The 16,825-nt window shown below is 37.6% G+C and overlaps 2 protein-coding genes across 2 annotated transcripts; both read left to right on the top strand.

Annotated features, from left to right (window-relative positions):
- Nucleotides 1-1,148: 1,148 nt before the first annotated feature.
- LOC123865765 (facilitated trehalose transporter Tret1-like) lies at nt 1,149-8,484 on the top strand. Its single transcript, XM_045906987.1, has 9 exons — nt 1,149-1,325; nt 2,153-2,382; nt 3,722-4,042; nt 4,898-5,012; nt 5,126-5,197; nt 5,379-5,596; nt 6,439-6,621; nt 7,324-7,417; nt 8,311-8,484. Exons 1-9 carry the CDS (start codon nt 1,289-1,291, stop codon nt 8,448-8,450), a joined length of 1,410 nt encoding a protein of 469 aa, XP_045762943.1. The 5' UTR covers nt 1,149-1,288; the 3' UTR covers nt 8,451-8,484.
- A 1,195-nt stretch (nt 8,485-9,679) lies between these two features.
- Nucleotides 9,680-16,248, top strand: LOC123865766 (facilitated trehalose transporter Tret1-like). Its single transcript, XM_045906988.1, has 7 exons — nt 9,680-9,819; nt 10,525-10,754; nt 11,366-11,792; nt 13,492-13,566; nt 14,148-14,365; nt 14,999-15,181; nt 15,564-16,248. Exons 1-7 carry the CDS (start codon nt 9,783-9,785, stop codon nt 15,792-15,794), a joined length of 1,401 nt encoding a protein of 466 aa, XP_045762944.1. The 5' UTR covers nt 9,680-9,782; the 3' UTR covers nt 15,795-16,248.
- Nucleotides 16,249-16,825: the final 577 nt, after the last annotated feature.

Raw genomic sequence — 16,825 nt, 5'->3', positions numbered from 1 at the left:
TTTATAAGATTACTGCGGAACCCTTCCTTAAGCGTTGTCAGACACGCTCTTGACAGGTATTTCACCACTTTTATGGTTCTGTTTATATTCGGCAAAATCTCGACCATAACATTTTACTGTTAGGCTTTAAAGGATAATACCTAAATTTGAAGGCGGAAATGTTGCGAAATTTTTTATCTAACAGTTAGTAGGTATATTATATTTTATGTTGGTAAGCTATGAAAATTTTGCGTCATAATGATACCCACTTTTATTTTATTTGACAAGATTTAACTGCTAGCTATCAGATAATTCTCCTATTTTACGTCTTCTCCCACACCTTAAGCTAAGCGATAACTATTTTCATCATCAACATCATCATCAACCGTTAGACTCCACTGCTGGATAAGGGTCTTTTGTAGGGACTTCCACGCGCCATAATTTCTGATTTATTCACATAGAGAAACTCCAAGCATAGCCATCTCCATCGTCCGTTAAGTGATTATGACTTTAATATAATATTTCGATTACTTACTATTTGGATTTGGTAAGTAAAAAGAACAAGTGTCAAATTAAAAATTTATAACACCCCCGACAAGGAAGGTTACAGTAACTAGAAAAGAGCTGATAACTTTCAAACGGCTGGGCCGATTTTCTTGGATTATAGCTAAGAACACTCTCGATCAAGCCACCTTTCAAAAAAAAACTAAATTAAAATCGGTTCATTAGTTTAGGAGCTACGATGCCACAGACAGATACACAGATACACGATACACACGTCAAACTTATAACACCCCTCATTTTGGGTCGGGGGTTAAAAAACCACCCACCGCAATTAGGAACTACGCTCCCGCAACTCAAAAATCCATGCGCATTTACTAAATGAATGTATGGTGTATGGAATGTGCTAGATTTATCTCAAGCATAAATTATTAATTATCTTAGCGAATAATGAATAGAGAGTGGTATTTTGCTTTTATATAGCCACTTAGATTTAGCTGCTCTAATAAAATTATACAATTTAAGAGCTATGTATTTTATTTATAGCTCCTCTCACACTACATGCGCGTCCTTTCCTTATTTCAGTATTTTAATCCCTTCAGATTAGGTACATCAGGTAGGTAAACCTCTGAGGCACAACTCTTAGGATCTGTATATTTCATTGTAGTTAAGATTTATTCTATCGTTTTGGGTTGTTCGTTAATTATCTCACATAGACCTTATAATACTCAATGTTTTTCTTTATAAAACCAATCAATAATAGGTTCCTAATATAAGCTAACTGGGTAAATTAATTAGTAGTAGAAATATGGCAATCCTTAACCAGATTCTAGCCACTGGAGTAAGTAAGTGTTTTAAGTTATTTTTTAATATTAGGTAGGTAGTTACTAAGTAAGGAAGTTAGGTACTAAGGAAGTGTAAAATAAATAATTAATCTATAGTTACCTGTTAGTACCTATACGAATGCTGCGTATACGCCGGGCTCCAATAGGTTTCGTTGGCGAACATTGGTCCTATGAGGACGGCTTATCAAAAGCTAACAATATTAGGTATAGGTAGGTATAACACATACCTACCTACCTACTTACCTACTCGAAAATTCGTCTATTCGTATGATTGGCGTCGTTTATTGGCCCGTCATGGTTGCTCTTCTAGCTCTTATACTACTTACTGCTATTACCGCTCATTTTTAGGTTTCCGTACCTCAAAAGGGAAAACGGAACCCTTATAGGATCACTTTGTTATCTGTGTGTCTGTCTGACCGTCTGTCGTGTCAATCAACAAAACCTATAGGGTACCTACCTACTTCTCGTTGACTTAGAATCATGAAATTGGGCAGGTAGGTAGGTTTCATAGCACAAGCAAAGGAAAAACATCCGGAAACCGTGGATTTGTGGTTACATCATATAAAAAAAATTAAAATGAGTTTCAATTTTCAAACTAAGATAACTATACCAAGTGGGGTATCATATGGAAGGGTTACATTTACAATCTAAAACAGATTTTTATTTATTTTTATGCATAGATGATATGATAGTTTTTGATTTATCGTGCAATATGTCGGAAAAAATACCCGACTACGGAACCCTTGGTGCGCGAATCTGACTCGCACCTGGCCGGTTTTTTTGGCTAAACAAGACTCTCACGAAGAAGTATTTATTTCTGTTTTCAGTTAGCTATGTGTGTACTACAATGGGAATTATGTATACTTGGCCATCGTTCACGCTCAAACTCTTCAGCTCCACAAACACAACTCTGGATCGAGTCATGACAGAAACTGAACTAGCGCTGCTAGGAAGCATATCGTCTATAAGTGCTATAATAATAACACCTTTCTCAAGTTATTTTATAGATACTCTGGGAAGGAAATGGTGTTGTATTGTCTTTTACATGGCACAATTGGTAAGTCTCTTCAAACTTTTCAGTTCCACAATAGTACCACCCTTAGATAAACCGCTTAGTCTTCCTCTGTCATCAAGAGGTCCACCTTTGGAGTAAGACAGCTACGGTACAATACAATACACCCTTAAATAAACCGCTTAGTCTTCCTCTGTCATCAAGAGGTCCACCTTTGGAGTAAGACAGCTACGGTACAATACAATACACCCTTAAATAAACCGCTTAGTCTTCCTCTGCCATCAAGAGGTCCACCTTTGGAGTAAGACAGCTACGGTACAATACAATACACCCTTAGATAAACCGCTTAGTCTTCCTCTGTCATCAAGAGGTCCACCTTTGGAGTAAGACAGCTACGGTACAATACAATACACCCTTAAATAAACCGCTTAGTCTTCCTCTGCCATCAAGAGGTCCACCTTTGGAGTAAGACAGCTACGGTACAATACAATACACCCTTAGATAAACCGCTTAGTCTTCCTCTGTCATCAAGAGGTCCACCTTTGGAGTAAGACAGCTACGGTACAATACAATACACCCTTAAATAAACCGCTTAGTCTTCCTCTGCCATCAAGAGGTCCACCTTTGGAGTAAGACAGCTACGGTACAATACAATACACCCTTAAATAAACCGCTTAGTCTTCCTCTGCCATTAAGAGGTCCACCTTTGGAGTAAGACAGCTACGGTGTGACCATCATAAACCTCTGATTAGCTAAGACTTTTTTGCTATTGGCTAAGATCCACTGTCATGAGAAGAATATTATAAATTCAGCCAATCACAACAATCGAAATTGTAGCAATGATTGATGCAGCTTTTCCGTAATCGACCTGCAGGCGAGATACCTACTTTCATTATATGTGACGGCAGATCAGAATACACTTGTCAGCATCCCTCCTCTTCCTGCGGGTGTTGTACGAGGCGACTAAAATAATATAACGGGCAGCAGTATCATCTGTGCTTCTACTACTTACCATGACCACCAACCCGTCTGCCCAGCGTGGTGATTTTGGGCAAACCTTCCGTTGGGAGAGACCTTTAGTCCGGCAGTGAACAGTTATGGGCTATTGATGATGATGATGATATCATGACGATCGATTACCCCTAAAGTTTCTGTCAAGATCGTCCTATTAGCATTCTTAGTTTTTGTGACGCTGGGAATGCTAATAGGAACCAAAGAACTGAGATAGGTAGGTATGCTCTGCGCCTATTTTGCTAGTAAATATTGCCCCACAACTCAATCCCTTCCAAAGAAAGTCGACATAAGATAGAGGTATCCCCCCAAAACCGAAGCTAACTTTGCTTGCTGCTCTTATCTAAGTATTAAAATACTTTTCTGTTCACAGATCGGCTGGGTAGTTGTAATCATATGGTACACCGTAGAAGCAGTTCTATTTGCAATGTTTCTCTCTGGCTTAAGCGCATGCATGATGCTCGTCATACCGATCTATGTGAGCGAATACTGCCAAGAATGCATTAGGGGGTCCATGACGTCAGGTTCTATGATCTTCCTCGGAATCGGGATGTTGTTCTCATATCTACTGGGAGGATTATTAGAATATAAAGCGATGAATTATACTGGTCTAACGTTGACGATTCTAGGATTCGTGGCCTTCAGTTTTATGAAGGAGTCGCCGTTGTTTTTGATGCAGAAGGGACGCGAGACAGTGAGTTTATTTTTATATTTATGAACTAACACTAGGTAAGATCATTTTAGATTTTGAGCATGCCTAATTTTGCGTTCAACCACGATCACAGCGGCTATCCTACTGGGCAGGCAAGAGTTTGCCTTACTCAGTCAAGGTAGAATCTCCAATCTTAAGCTCCATTTTTTAATTTTTTATGGGGTCTTGCACAAAGAGTTATTGTGCTGGATTCATAGATTGACAAGTTTTTAGAAGAAAATATTTTGTAATACCTGAATTGTTCTCTAATTTAGCACTTGAAGTAATAGGCAGATAGGGACTAGGATTATGTTAATATGGTAGGTAGATATTAGGTACATACTGATCGTTCTACAAAACACCGTATTGTCGCTAAATTGTGTCATATTACGTGGACACTGTCAAATGGCCTTGTTCATAAATTCTATGTTGCTCAGCGAGCTGTGGAGAGGGCTATGTTAGGAGTTACCCTGAGGGATAAGGTCCGAAATGAGGAGATCCGCAGGAGAACCAAGGTCACTGACATAGCCCAAACTATAAGCAAGCTGAAGTAGCAGTGGGCAAGCCATGCCTGTCACATAGAGGCGATGGCTGTTGGAGCCGGAAAGTCGTTGAGGGGAGACTGCGTTTAAGCAAGCGTATGGGACGGCCTCAAGCACCATGGACCGACGATATAAAGCGGGTGGCGGGAAGTGGCTGGATGAGAAAGGCTGAGGACCGGCTGTGGTGGCGCTCTGTAGGGAAAGCCTATGTCCAGCTGTGGACGTCCACAGGCTGATGATGATGATGATGGTGATGATGTGTCATATTATAGGAAAAACTTTCAAATGTTATAAAGCTATATTGGCTTATTCGCAGGAAGCCGCGAGATCTATAGCATTTTATAGAGGTTTGAAAATTGGTTCAAAAGAAGTACTCCAAGAAATAGAAAACATTAAGCGAACGATGAATCCAGATATAGAAGGTACAGAAGGTATGATTAGGCACTCTACAATTATTCAGATAATTTACAAAAGGATAAGTATAAGTAGATGTATAATTTAAACTTGGGCAGCAAAAATTTAATAATTCTGAAAACTATTCCAGATACTCCTCGCGAGGAAGAGAAATTAAATCCAGAAGGACCTAAAAAGAAATTGTCACCGTGGAAATACCTAGGTACCTATAAATTAGATTCTAAGTATGTAAACAAAATGTTGATTCTACTATAATTCTGAAAAGAAATAAAAATAAGCTTGTTGTTTCTTGTAGGTACATAGATACCCTGTTCTAAAAAATGTCAGATCAGTTCATTTGTTGTTTAGTTTTCTGTTAGTTTACGTTTTGTAACTTTTTGCAGTCAAGTCCCGTTCTTCTCGCCGAGCATTAATATTGTCAATCATGTTGTATACTACAAGTATCTTCCAAGGGCTAATCGTGGTACAAGTGTACGCCGAGCCCTTATTCGAGAAAGCGGTACCGACCATGTCAGCGATGGTGTCGAGCATTCTGTTTGCGATTGTGGCTGTAATAGCTGGATTCATTGGAGCATATCTTATTGATTTAATCGGAAGAAGAGTAAGTATCACACCTTAATATGAAATTCCTATAAGTCAGCTAAACCCGTTATGTACCAGATCTAGCTACACAATTTCTCAATTCATTGATCTTTTTGATTATTTAATTATATTATTGAACTAGGCAGGTCATTCGATGTTGTGGATTACCCCAGAAGGAACCAAAAGTCGTTTTTCAATTTTTTTTTTTCAAAATTTCAATTTCAATTTATTTATTTAAAAAAAATGTAGACAATTTTTATTAGGTACCTACTTACCTATCTACTCCTTACATAATATTATGCTAGTTTAATAGCCTCATCGGGTGACAGAAGGGCTGGCTCATTTTTTGCGCAACGGATCAGCCTGGCTGTCCAACGCGGAAATGCAGCCAGTATTCTTGGCACCATTCCACGCGGGCATGATTTGTACAGTAATTAGATAAGGCTAGCTTTAAGTTTTATTGTAATATTTTCACACATTTGTCAACATTTTTTGCTAGTTTAAAATGTGATCCTGACAAATGAGTGCTTGATACTCGTACTAAAATAGCTTGTGTTACCACTTTGTCGTCAATCTTCCTCTGCACCTTGCTACACATTGTTATGTAATAAGTACTTTATTATGCAACAAAGTTGACAAAAATATGTGTATGATTTGGCTTTGGCTAAAACATTGTAAATAATTTTCCTACTTATCCGTTTATACATTTATTATCAAAAAAGGGATGTATGATTAGAACTTGTCTGGATTTGATTTTAATTATCACGATTTTTCTATTAGCCCATACGTGTACCTACCTCCTTGTATACCTACCTACTTATAATATAATATGTATAATTTGGGATGCTCCTTTGCTTTCAGCCTCTTCTTATGTACGCGTCATTCGCGACAGGCATCTCCTGCGCCGTCCTTGGCTCACAGATACATTTGAACTGGGGCCCGAGCTGGTTGACTGCGGTGTTCATGCACGTGTATTGCGTCACATACGTAGTCGGAGCGGGGACGGTTCCGTATGTCATCGTCGCGGAAATATTTTTACCAGAGGTGAGGTTGCTGACTAGCCCTTTGCTTTAAAATATAGATCATCTATAGTGCCCGGCAAACAACTTGGACCTGAAGCAGCGTAGTAGGAGAAAGTTGGTGAATCCGGGAAGCGAAAGTCGACATATCAACCAATCGCGTGCAGTCGCGCCGACTGATCAACCAATTACGTGCACTCGCCATTTGCCAGCCAATCGCATCAATAGGTAGAGGAGCTCAATAGATTTTGGAGAGCGCCTCGGTAAGTACATTTCCACCTTCCTCATCCGCCTTTTTCTCGATACCCTCTTAACATTTTTAGTGAAGCAGGCTGGGATCTTATAGGATACTAACTTATACCACTGCCGCATAAGTTATTTGCTGATTTTTTTTTTCTGTTGCATTTTCTGATTAAAACTGAAGCCACTTATTTAGCTGGCTCAGTTATTACAAGTTAATCTCGTAAGGCTACTTACGTAAGCAAAACTTGCAGGTGTGTCTGCGGCCATAGTAATGATACTAATTAATGAGTAATGACAGATTCGCCTCACGTGAGCCACAAAATAATGCTTCTGAATAAAGGAACAGTATTTTTAAAACTAGTTGAATCACAATAGAATTTGTGGGCATATTTTTGCACTCGTTTGTCATAATTAAAAAAAAAAAAATTGCAAGGACCGGTTTTTTTCAGAATATTTTCTGAAGAATTTATTTATTTGTTTGCAGATAAAAAGCTTCGCATCCATGGTTGCAGTGGAGTGGGCATTCGCTTGTAACTTTGTTATTTTGTTCATCTTCAACCCTCTAGTCAATTTAGTTGGTAGGTAAATCTTTAATTACTTTGAAAAAACAGAGTTTTGAATAGATAGGTACCTAATAATAGCTCTTAAAAGGCATGCAAGTGACTATAGGTACCTACTCTTTTCTTTTTTTTCTCTCTCGTCTGGCTTTACAAAGATTAGCCAATGTCAAGTTTGTAGTTATTTGTAACAAGTTAGTTAAACTATACAAGTGTGGACCCTGTCTGTGCCGGCGAGCCCCCCTTAGAGCGCTTTCCAGTCAGTTTTAACAAAAAGAACACTCCAAAAAGGCAGAGCACGGCCGCCGGCTAACACCAACACAGACGAAGTCCTATAGGTACTCTTATCCTCGGCAAAAGTAAGTACCTATTAGGGCTCTCTGGTTGGGTCCGTAATCGCATAAAATGATGAGACAAAAATTTCAGTGGGCGTTAACCATTTTGATTCACCAACTAATCACAAACGAAACTAAGTAATTATGTTTTTGAATTGAATTTCTAATATTTTCCGAAAACATTTTTGAATTAAATTTCGAATGTTTTTTGAATACATGTTTGTGATTGGTTGGTGTACCTACCTACGAGAAAGTAAGTATGTGTCTATCTTCACCAAAGCCAAGATATGCTTTGAAAATGCGCTTTGCGAGAGGTAGCTGTGCCTACACGAAAAATGCATGACGGGTGCCAAAGTATTTTGACTGTTCTCCATACTCACTTCCCATAGCTCGCGCATCCCTAGCTCACTCCCTCGTTTCATCTAGTAGGTCTATGTAAAAAACTTCGTTGAAACTTTTTTCTAAGCTAAGCTTGTTTTTGATATCAAGCTATCCTATTGGTGGGTTTGTCTGGAGGAAAGGCAATCAGCTACGCAAAGCTACGATTCACATATTATATAACATCTGACATTTTTCTAGGTCTTGGTCCAGTATTTTACCTGTTCTCCGTGGTATGCTTCCTCACAGTCGTCTACTGCTACTACTACCTACCGGAGACGAAGTGCTTACCAGTAGATGCCATGCAGAAACGATTCCTCAAAAGAGCAAATTTACTTTAGGACTTTTATAATAAAACATATTTTAGCAAATTTTTATTGTCTTTTAATTTACTCTTATATAAATAGAATTAGAAAGAGAAGGGAACAGAAGTGAAAATTGGTTAGATTTGGAATATCGACCTATTGCCAAAAAGCACTGCAACGTAGACTTTTACGGTATAATTACTATTATCCCACCAAAAACATTTCATGTTTTGGTTGCCAAGACTCGCAAATTAAATTTGAATTTATAATGCTTTCACTGTTAAAAAGTTATGAGATCCCTAGTAGAGCCACAGAGCCAAGCCCCTAGCTGAGCTTCGATTTGTGCTACCCATGGGAACTATCCCAAGTCCAAAGTATACATAAGCTCTTAAATGCTCTTGACTGTTTCACATATTTTATAACAATAAATAACAAATAACTTACAAGCTCGATTCTACAAACCCTACATCTTGGTAAAAAGTATGGCTTAGCCTTTTAATGTTTGTGGAATTTTAATCTAATATAACATTTAAACCCGGAATAGCTTGTATGACAATCACGAAATGATCTGCAATACAATTTCGTGATTGTCCCACAAACTATTCCTTATGGACTTAAAATATTTTATGTCATCCTAATAGTTTCACATTGCGTATGCTTTATCCAGAACTGTTGCCATAAACTTCGAACTTCGAAATATAACCACTGGGTGAGAATTCTCTGACCTCTTAATTTTATTATGTTCTTCTCGTTCTTCTGTGCTGGCCATTGCGTATGCTCTACCCAGAACTGTTAACATAGACTTCAAAACGCAACCTCTGGGTGAGCACTCTCTTTTCTCACGCTCATGGTTTTATATGTGGCACTTTTCTGGTACAACCAACTCCATAAAAATTCCAGCCTCATATAAAACGCAGGCTTCTTTACATAACGAAATTTTGAAGTTCAGAATAGGTAGATAGGTATGATTTGTAGAAACATTGGACTGTTGCCAATTTATCGCAGTTCGGTCAGAACTACTTTTACCTAAAAATGCATAGAACTACAGTGGGCGTCTCCCGACTCCTGAATTTTTTATAAAAATTTAAACATACATATACCTAGTAAAATAAACACCTAACAAAGATATTAATCCATCTTATTAATGGTAATAAAATCTATGTAAGCTTAACAGCTTATGTTTGCTCAGTATTAAGAGAACACTTTGTTATTTGATAACCTAAGATACCTTATAAGGCACCTTATTTAGTATCAAAAGTGTCATGAAGGAATCGAGACATAAGTTACAAAATAAAATACTTTAACAAGTAGGTACCTACCTAGGTACCTCAATATTTGGATAATAATATAGTTAAAGCAATTTTCAACATGTCTATAATTCGACAAGCGTATTGTACGCTGATAGGTAAGAGTTTATTTAACAAACATACACACATACACACATATATACATACATACATACATAGACTGCTAACCCTTCCTTTCGGCTTTGCCGTAGTCGGGTAAAAACCGGTCAAGTGCGACACGCAGACAGACAGAGGGGCAGGCAAACAGACAGACAGACCGACAGCAGAGTGACATTATAATAGGACTCCGTATTTACCCTTTAGTTTCAAAACCATAAAAAGGGTAGGTATTGCCTAATACCTAATTAAAAACCAGCCAAGTGCGAGTCAGACTCGCGCACCGAGGGTTCCGTACTCGGGTATTTTTTCCGACATTTTGCACGATAAATCAAAAACTATTAAGTAGACTGTTTTAGAATGTACACGTAAAGCCCTTTCATATACCCCGCTTGGTATAGTTATCTTGCTATGAAAATTGAAACACATTTTATTTTTTGTGTGGTGTAACCAGACAAAAAATAAGAAGACAGACAAGAACGTAATCCTATAAGGGTTCCGTTTTCCCTTTTGGGAAACCCTTAAAATTATTCATACATAGTACATACTTACGACGTTGGTTATTTAGGTACCTATCTACTGAAAAATTCTTACAAATAATTATATAGGTACCTAGCAGATAAGTAAATTAGCCTTGGGAAGTGTACCTAAGTCATGTCACTCCTATGTTTGATAACAGTAATTACCTAGTTATTCTTTTATTTCAGTTTGTTACCTATGTTTGAACATAGGTATCCTATTTGCATGGCCCTCATCAACCATCAAGCTCTTCTCATCCAATAACACCACTCTAAACAGACCCATGACCGAAACAGAAGTGGCGCTCTTTGGAAGTTTAGCGTCCATATCAGCTTTGATCAGCACACCCCTAGCTGGATTTCTCTTGGATATACTGGGGAGAAAATATAGTTGTATTTTATTTGCTACCCCGCAAGTAGTAAGTATTGCCTAATACGTATAGCTACGTAATTACAATAATTCTATCACCTAGAAATCTGTAAAAGAGATCTCTGGATAGCACAGTAATCACAGAACAAGTAATTAAGTAGGTACCTACTATTTTTGTCATCCTTACTCTGTGCTACTACTTAGTAAAATACCTAGCTTCAATTTTTTGGTTTACCTATCATTTACTAGAGGATAGGATTTAGGTTTTTAAAGATCCCGTGGGAACTGTTGGATTTTCCGGGATAAAAAGTTACCTATGTCAATAACAGGAACGCAAGCTATCTTGGTACCTTTTATACAAATCGGTTAAGCGGATGGGTTATTGAAATCCCGTGGGAACTGTTTGATTTTCCGGGATAAAAGTAGCCTGTCCGTCCCCGGGATATAAGCTAACCCTGTACCAAATTTCGTCAGAATCGGTTAAACTGTTTTGAAAAGGTAGCAGACAGACAGACCGACAGACAGACAGATAGACAGACAGACACACTTTCACATTTATAATTTAGTATGGAGGATAGTATGGATTACTTTCAAAGATTATTCATTTTGTTTAATACCAATAACTACCTACATATGTATTATGTCCTAATATTTTTCTAGGTCGCCTGGGCGTTAATCTCTACATTCCCATCTGTTGCGGTCGTCCTGCTATCTGTATTCATAGCAGGATTAGGAGGCTGCCTATTCGTAATCGTACCACTATACGTCAGTGAATTCTGTCACGAATCTATTAGAGGCACCATGACCTCTGGAGGTATTATTTGCTATGGCGTGGGGATTATGGTATCCTACATCTTAGGAGGACATCTGGATTATAACATGATGAACTACACGTGTCTGCTTATTGCTGTTGTTGGAGTATTAGCACTGATGATTGTTAGAGAGTCGCCAACGTACTTGATGAAAAAAGGAATGGATAAGGAAGCCGCAAATTCTATAGCCTTCTATCGATCCTTAAAAGCAAATTCAAAGGAGGTTTTGCAGGAAATGGATGTGATACGAAGAGCGCTGAACCCGCAATTGGACAGTAAGTAATAATTAGGATGAAAACTATGTCTCATAATCCAAAATTGAGGAAAATCCTAGTATTTTGTAGATACTAGATTCTACTGAATACCTATATAGGTTGTAATTAGAACGCTAGCAAAGACGAAGATGGTGATTACATAAGATACCTACCACAAAAATAAACCTGTGTTTTTAAATATTCTCAATGTATTTGCAAATAAAACATGCTAGAGGTCAGTGAACGTTGCGTAGATCGATGCCGCGTCGTAGGCGGGGCATTGACCGCAAGTTTGCACGCTAGACGTTGCGGGTTTGGAAAATACTAAATCACTATAACTACAAGTTAATGGTTATTGGTATTGAATTGTGTATAAGTAGTATAATAACAGCGCTAAGTTTTTACTAGCTTTCTAATTACACCTGTACGCAGATATATCCATTTTAATCCTAAGTTGTTATTAATAATAGTTAAGTATTTCGTCTTATTATCTGGATGGAATGACTACAGATATAAACGATTTAAACTAAAATATTAGCTTATGCGTAGCAATGAACGAACAACTTACGCGCCATTTTATTGTTCGTTGTTGGTACGAAGTCAAAATATTCTCGCAAATTCCAACAAGAATTGTAGGTACCAAAAATAGCAATCAGATAAATGGCATAGAAATGCTTCAATGAAACAAACAAAAAGTAAAATATAATGTTCTACCCTTCAAAAATTCTAAAGTGTTTAAAGTACAATGCATCCTGTTAATTACTTTATTAGGCTCATCCAAGTTTAATATGGTAATAATAACTATTGAGTCTTGGATAAGATACTAGTATACACTTATTTGAAGTTATCAGAGTATTCAGATGACTCTTTACTGGTGGGGCCTTAGATTAAGGAACATTATGCTTCCACTAAACGTATTAGAGAGAGCCAACGAGGGCCAGACTTTTGTTATTTTATAAAAGCTGAAAAATAATGGCAATAGAAATACACACTTTGCAAAAATTTGAAATTTCATCTCTATGCTTCTTACGATTCATGAGATACAGTCCACTGACAGACAGACGGGCACCCGGAAAGCGAAGGTTTAGTAATAGAGTCCCGTTGGCTGGCACAAATCTGTGGCTTGCACCCTTCGTGCTTGCCTTCGAGTACGGATTACGGAACCCTTAAAATCATATTTTTATAATATTGTATGCCCAAGTGATATTGATTATGATATTTACATAAATGACGACCTACGTATTTTACTAGGTAGATTTTTCATAAATCAAGATAAAGAAGTTTATAACAAAGATTAAATAGGCATTTAATTACGTGGTAATCCTGTTAGTAAACACACTTTTTTATACGTAATTAATTACGTAGTTACCTGGGTAAATTTATTTTTACCTTATAAAAATAAAAGTAAACTAAGAATTTTCATTTAATATTTAGCTAAGTTACCTATTTCACTATTCACCTATACTAGCGAGGCTTCGTAGGGTAGCTTATTACAAATTTTGTAGGGATCTTAACTTTTGTGTGTTTGTGATAATGTAGCTTTTGCTTGTGAAATAATTATTTTTAAAATCTGTTCAGTACTTCCAAAGATTACTTTCAATAAACAAACCGTACTTCTTTATAATAATATTAGTATAGAAGTGGACGTAATTGTTTAAAGTAGACGATCTTGGGATTAATAATTACGAATTTTCAAAATAAATGCCTATTATCTTTTCAGATGAGACACCTGAAGAGGAAAAACTAAAAATCGAAAGTCAAACTCCTAAAAAACTTTCGCTGCTTCAATTTTTAAGTAAGTATCAGATCCTCTTCCATCATCATCGTCGTCCACTGCTGGAAATTAGTTTCTTGTAGTTGTAGGGACTTTCACACTCTCTCACTTTTACACGCTCTTGCGTCGGATGAATCCAGTGGTTCCTTGGGACTCTTTTGAAGACGTCTGTGCACCTTACTAGGTTTTACATAGACGACCTCTACTGGGAGGTTTTGCAACGTTACGCTTTCGCACATATGGAGTTGGGAGTTGGGACCCATGTGGGAACTTTGTGCCCTGCCCATTGCCACTTCAGCTTCGCAAACCAGTGAGCTAGGTCGGTTACTCTGGTTCTCCTACGTATCTGCTCATTCCTGATTTGATCATGTAGTAAAATTCCAAGCATAGCTCTCGCCAATTGCCCGCTAAGTGACTCTGAAATCACTTGAGAGGCCCTACAATCCTCCTCCAAACTTTACCAATCGATAAAATAATAGGTAGGAACTTCGTCCAGGTACAGTTTAATGTAGCGAGGCATTGAAAATATTTTGAGTACCTACTTATCTTTATTTTCATGATAAAATTAAATAATTTTATAAATTAATAATCTTTCTCTACAGAAAAATCTCGATCAACGCGTCGAGGCTTAGTAATAGTTCTTGTCTTGTACACGATATCCGTCTTACAAGGGCTGACAGTGGTGCAGGTCTATGCTGAACCATTGTTCGAAGAGGCACTACCAAGCATGTCTGCCAACTTGACCAGTATTTTATTTGCTCTCGTAAACACCATTGCTGGTTTGATTTCAGCTTATCTGATGGACTATGCAGGAAGACGGGTGAGTTCTTTTTACTTTGTATGATTAGTTACGTAGTAAGTACCATCAGTACCTACGCTCACGGAAAGACCATACCCTAGTCGATTGTTCTCTGGTATGCCTTGGATATCTTGTCTTTTATTATTTTAGCTAATTAAGCTCACTGTAGGCTAGTTAACTGTTATAATTTTGATCGGCTCCTTTTTGATTAGTTTAGATGTAGATACTAGATAGATAAATTGCCATTGAAGGAGAGTAGACCATCTACTCAAATGTAGACAAGTTATGGGACGATCTTCTGTCGGTGGGTGTTGTGCCACACAGCTGATTGGATGATTGTATCATGGAACTTGTATAATAATCATGATTATTATGCTTCTTCGTAAAGAAAATATTATACGTTGTAGGTTAAAGAATAATCATTAAATTCTCGACCTCGCTTCCTGATAGGCAATAAATACATGGTGCTAACTTCTATAGACGTCTGTATACAAAAACATGTCCCAACCTTAAATCTAACCTTCTCTACCTACTTACCCAATCTATTATCAGCCCTCGGGCATCCCTCGGACTGATCGCTCAGTCAAGCCCACTTAGAAATGAAAAAAAGAAATGATCAATAAACTACAATCATATTTCTTTCCACTTTTTCAGCCCGTGATGATATACTCTTCAATAGCTTCTGGTATTTGCTGCGTGGCCCTGGGAACTCAAATACAATTCCACTGGGGCCCTCATTGGCTGACCGGCATATTTATCTATGTCTTCTGCTTAGCTTGCACCAGCGGAGCGGGAACTGTACCCTTTGTGATGATCGCTGAAATGTTTCTACCGGAGGTACACTCACTGCTTTCATAACATTAAAATAGTTACCTAATTTAAATACCTAATGAGACCTCACATTACATAGACCTCATGAATGCGCTGAAAAACTGTTTAGCGAATTATTGAGTTACTTTACCGAGTTTTATTTAGCTTTGTTTTAGTATATTTACTTATTTCAAATTTGGTGATGATTTTTTTAAAATTAGGTTTACTGAACTGCTTCGGAAACTCGCACATTAATTTCCAGTGGCAATAAGTGTATTGCGAGTTCCTTTGAATTGAGAGCTTTTCAATTATGATGTTGCAGAGAAACTTTAAAGTATATGTCGATTATAAATTGTTATTGTATTATATAAGCTGGAAAGGTATTCTAGACTCTGCAAATTGTTTTCAGGTAAAAGGCGTGATGACAATGGTGTGTGTTCAATGGGGATGGATATGCACCTTCATTACCCTCTTCATCTTCAACCCTCTGGTCTTAGCGATGGGTTTGGGGCCAATATTTTACATCTTTGCGGTTGTCAGCGCCATTTCTATAGTGTTTTGTTACTTTTACATGCCAGAGACAAACGGTTTGACCGTGGACGTCATTCAAACGTTGCTAGTTAGGAAGACGCAATGTTGAAAATTGGAAAATGGTACCTACTTTGGTACTTAATATAGCGAAGTGCACAGGTTTTTAAGGCCAGGATTCAGGGTAAATACAAAGCGAGACGGCACAAGGTGGCAATAATATAGCAAAAATCAAGACATCTGAAGCGTCTAACGTGTATAAGATTTGTTGGAACCGTATGGACTCGTATGGAGACTCGGCTTCTTGTTGTATTACAACTTCTTAGAGCCTTCCTCCCAAGTGCGGATCTACCGTTGTGGGCACGATGGGCAGTGGGCACGCCCACAATCCTAATAGATTTGTGACGTCACACTTTCCCAATCTATTAGGTCAATAGGTTGATGATATTATACGTATCGTCAACCTATTTACTAGTGTTCGCCCCACGGCTTTGCCCACATGGAACTATTAACTGTATAAAATCTTGGTCAGGGCGTCATATATTTTTGTAAACATCTCCTTTGAAGGAATGGTGTGAGTTCATACTCCGAGTCACACTTGGTAGATTTTCGGTTGGCTGTGCCGACAAAAATTTTTTTTGAGGGTTGGATCCGCGCCTGCTTTCTTTTTCACGTTGGTTAAGTTGATTGCCGTTGCTACTGTCATGAGTTGTACCTGTTCCTGGCCTTGACTAAGTATAATAAGTATAGTATTATGGTAGACAATTTATACTTAAGAGGAGTTTATTCGAAGCGCGCTAAAGCTTCGTAAAAATATCTAGTTACCGGGTTCAAAAAATTGTACTTATGTAAATCCTTGAGCCCTTGTAACTTAGAAACTGAATAATTTTATGTAAACCTGGCAAAACATAGACACAGATATATTTCTTAGAACATTTATCTACCCATTGAGTTTGACTAGGTAATATTAGTTAAGGAAAACTAAGCTACTTACTAACTAAAAAGTTACTAAGCTAAGTAAAAGACAAGTTATCGCGTCTCATTTTATTTTTATATCTCCTATCTATTTTATTTAAGGAATCCAATAATGCTTTCCAATGAGATAATTAATATTATTAACTTTCAAAACTACACCTTAACAAG

The sequence above is a fragment of the Maniola jurtina genome, chromosome 5 (assembly GCF_905333055.1).
Source record: "Maniola jurtina chromosome 5, ilManJurt1.1, whole genome shotgun sequence".
Lineage (NCBI taxonomy): Eukaryota > Metazoa > Arthropoda > Insecta > Lepidoptera > Nymphalidae > Maniola > Maniola jurtina.
This window is presented reverse-complemented; position numbering and strand designations above follow the sequence as displayed.